A 3799-nucleotide genomic window follows, 5' to 3' on the forward strand; every position below is an offset into this window, starting at 1 on the left:
CATATACTGTCTGGGAGTTTCTCAAGAGAAATGCAGAAGTGTAAATTAACCAAATTATCGCAATGATCAAGATACAACCTCTTTAAGCGAGGAAATCCTGAGAAGTCGGGAGACTCAACCAGATTCGGACAATGAGAGAGTTTAAGAACTTTCAATTGTTGAAACAGCTGTCAAAACAAAGAGATGAATATAGCATTTTAATGCTTAGTATAATTTGGTTATAAAATGAGAGAGAAGAAAGACGACTACTACATACCTTATTTTCAAGCCAGTTTTTCCAAGCTTGTTTAAAAATTCCTTGACTCAAGTCGAGCATAACTATTTCTTTATGATAAAATTGGCAGGTAGTTTTACCAACGGACCGCGACGCCAACTCAGCCATCTTAACGTAGAAGGAAGGCAGTGAACCTTCCCCTTCAAGGTTGCTCTATCAACTTGTAGTAATCTTAGATTTGGCATCTTCTCAAAAAATTTAGTCTTTAAACAAATGTGGTTAAGGCTTAGGGGGAGAGATCCAGCCATTTCATTCCCCTACAGTAGAATGACAGTTCAAGTAAATAGATACTGATAAACAAAATATGTAGAAGCTTTGTCTATGTACTCCAAACCTATGTTTGGTCCTAACACACTTTATTTTAATATCTATTTATATATTAGGATCACATGCTTGGTTAAAGTAAGGGCATGAGAAATATAAAAGGAAAAATAGCCATGTAATTAGCTCTTAGCTTAAAACCAGTTCTTAACTTCACGAGACCATAAACCTACTATGTTTGAGCTTGTTCTCTGACTCCATTACAACAAAAAAATGTTTTAAGGTTTGAACAAGTATGGGATGGAGCTAAAGTAGACACCTTCAACCATTTCATTCCCCTCTAGTAGAAAAATAGTCTAAACAAATAGAAATTAATATGATAGATATAAAAATGTAGATGCTTTGTTGATGTACTCCATACTTGTTGTGTTTGGTCCTAATGCACTTTATTTCAACATCTATTTGTAGAGAAAATCTTATTGTAATCAAAGTTTTTTGAAAAACAAGATGTAACCCTACTTTTCTTTTTCCCTTTTTAGTATAACACCCTTCTTCAATGAGGATAAAATTTTGTAGTTCAACATGTGTGTACTTGGAAAGTGTGTAAGACAAAATAACAAGTAAATTTTTTAAACATGAAACACTATTTACCACTGGCTTAAAGAACTTTTGGGAATAAAACAATGGGCAATAAAAAAAAATGTCAAAATTTCTCAATTACCACTTTGGTTACCACATGATGGACCCCTATTTATATATTATATTTCACATGCTCCACTAGAGAAAGAGTAGAGGATTTAAAAAAAAAAAAAAAAAGATTCATGTAATTGACCCTTACCTTATCACCATTTGATAACTTCATGATATTGTCACGAGACCATAACCTACTATGATTTCTAGGTTCCGTAGGGCTTTGGTTGTTGGCAATTCTCCTTCCCATGTCACGAATTTGATCGTGCATCGACAACACTTTTGATTTACTCAAATACATCTCTTCACCCATACACACTTCAGGCTCACTAATCTTTAAGAGAGATTTTCTCTTCAAAACTCCTAAACGATATTTCGGTTCAAAGCCACAAGCTTCCCATATGAAAATTACAATTTTTTCATCATATCCTATAAAACAGCATGCAGCATCAAGAAACATGGTTTTCTCAATATCATCTTGTAGATTATCATAACTTATCTTTTACTTTCCATAGACATCATTATGAGGAACTTGTTTCAACATCCGATGCATGCTTTTCCATACTTCTTTATCATTTTCCATAGATAAATCAGAACCCAAAACCTCCAAAGCTGAGGGCAACCCTCCTGTAGTATGTATTATATCAATTGAAAGCTGCATGTAATCATCAGGAGGTTTGTCCATGGAAAAAGCATAAGAACTAAAGAGTTGAAGACTCTCTTTCATATTCAATTCTTCAGGCTCATATACTTTTCTGTTATTTTGAGGAATTTTACCTAGAATGCTCTGATCTCTAGTCATTATAATTATCCTACTTCCATGACCAAACCAACTGATATCACGAGCCAATGCATCTAATTGGGTATGATGGCCCACGTCATTCAGAATGAGAAGAATATCTATTTTCCCAAGTCTTTCTTTTATCATTCTTGATCCTTGTTTATGACTGCATATTTTTATTTCTTCCCGAGAGATACTGTAAAGAAGCTTCTCTTGCAAGCAATTTACACCATTGGCTTGTGATGCTCTCTCTCCAACATCATCAAGAAAGCAACTCTTGCTAAAGTTTCTAAAGATGCGGTTGTATACGTATGTCGCAATGGTTGTCTTCCCAAGGCCACCCAAACCACATATTCCTAGGAATTGAACATCCTCAAAACTGGATTTTGTTAGCAGAGATAACACAGATTTTACAGGGGATTCTAATCCAACAGGGTGTTTAACATCAATCAAGGGAACCCTATTCAATCGAATCCAAGCACTTTGAACAACTTTCTCAACTAGCTCCGATTGATCAGCCCTGCAATTAGTTCATAGATAAAGGAAGACAGAAGTAAATAAGAAGTGAAACTCAAATTCCAAAGCAAATATGAGTCGGATAAAGTTTCTCAAAGAAAACTTATAATTATTACTTTTTTTGGGGATCTATACACTAGCATTGTGTAATGGAATATTATGCACCAGCATCGTATTGATTGTTGGATCCCCCTCTCTACATTTCAACCATTATTTTTTATTTTGGTAAAGACATCTCAGACATTAAATCTGTCATTTGTAGCTATCCGTCTCTCTCTCTCTCTCTCTCTCTCTCTCTCTCTCTCTCTCTCTCTCTCTCTCTCTCTCTCTCTCTCTCTCTCCTGTGTGCCCAACCCACCCTACCCCTGCTCTGCCATTTCAGCGCCCACCCCCTGTCCTCTGCCCCTTACTCCTTCCTCCTCTCCCCCCTCCCCCCTCCCCACCCCTACTCCGCCCTCATCTCCCTCCCCCAACCTCCGTCCCTCCCTGCCCAATCATCCCCACTATGTGAGTCATTTTTCCAATTCGGTGCTAGCTCTCTTCTTTGGAAACAATCACCTGCTGTTGCAGGAGATTGTCGATAGAATCCAACGAGGCAGCATCTGTGTTGTTGTAGAAGTTGCGAGTTCTGTTATGTCTTCACCTCGCTTGATTTTTCAAGTGCTCAAACTAGACCAACCGATCATATCTAAAATTGTTTCTATTGTCTAGTGGAGTATTGTTACAATCCAATTATCAAAAAATTGAGCACTTGAACAATGCAGGGATAGAGGAAGGTTATTAAAAAAAAAAGGGGAGGACGCGCGGGGAGCAGCCGGGGTTGATGATTAAGCATGGGTTTGTCTCTCGTGTTACTCACAACTGTGAGTTGACTCCCTACGACATGCATGCTCAATTTTAGTTCCCTTTAAAAGAACTGTGAATCGATGTCATCGACCATGGTCTTCGTTTTCCCGAGAGTCTTGGCAATGGGGTGAACCACTACGATTTTGCTTCGAAAACAGAGGTATGGGGTTTCTTACTTTCTGTTACATACTTAAATCCGGGAGAGAGGAGAGAGCGGGGGAGGCGATAACGGTGGCGGAGAGGGATGGCAAGGAATTGAAGGGCAGAGGCCAGTGTGGGCGCGGACTTGCAGAGCTCGGGTGGAGCGGGTGCACAGAGAGGGAGACGGGGAGCCGGCGAAGGAAGGAAAGAACCCAAGAGGGAGGGAAAAGGGGAGACGTCGCATAACGGCATCACTGAAACCTTTTTTTTTTTTTTTGGGGGGGGGGGGG

The 3799-nt window shown here is 38.9% G+C and overlaps 1 protein-coding gene across 1 annotated transcript; it reads right to left on the reverse strand.

The window, feature by feature from the left end:
• Positions 1-1727: 1727 nt before the first annotated feature.
• LOC122091739 (disease resistance protein Roq1-like) lies at positions 1728-2899 on the reverse strand. The gene is made up of 2 exons (XM_042661858.1): positions 2886-2899; positions 1728-2526 (listed from the first exon to the last, which is right to left on the reverse strand). Exons 1-2 carry the CDS (start codon positions 2897-2899, stop codon positions 1728-1730), a joined length of 813 nt encoding a protein of 270 aa, XP_042517792.1.
• Positions 2900-3799: the final 900 nt, after the last annotated feature.

Source organism: Macadamia integrifolia, chromosome 2 (genome assembly GCF_013358625.1).
Source record: "Macadamia integrifolia cultivar HAES 741 chromosome 2, SCU_Mint_v3, whole genome shotgun sequence".
Lineage (NCBI taxonomy): Eukaryota > Viridiplantae > Streptophyta > Magnoliopsida > Proteales > Proteaceae > Macadamia > Macadamia integrifolia.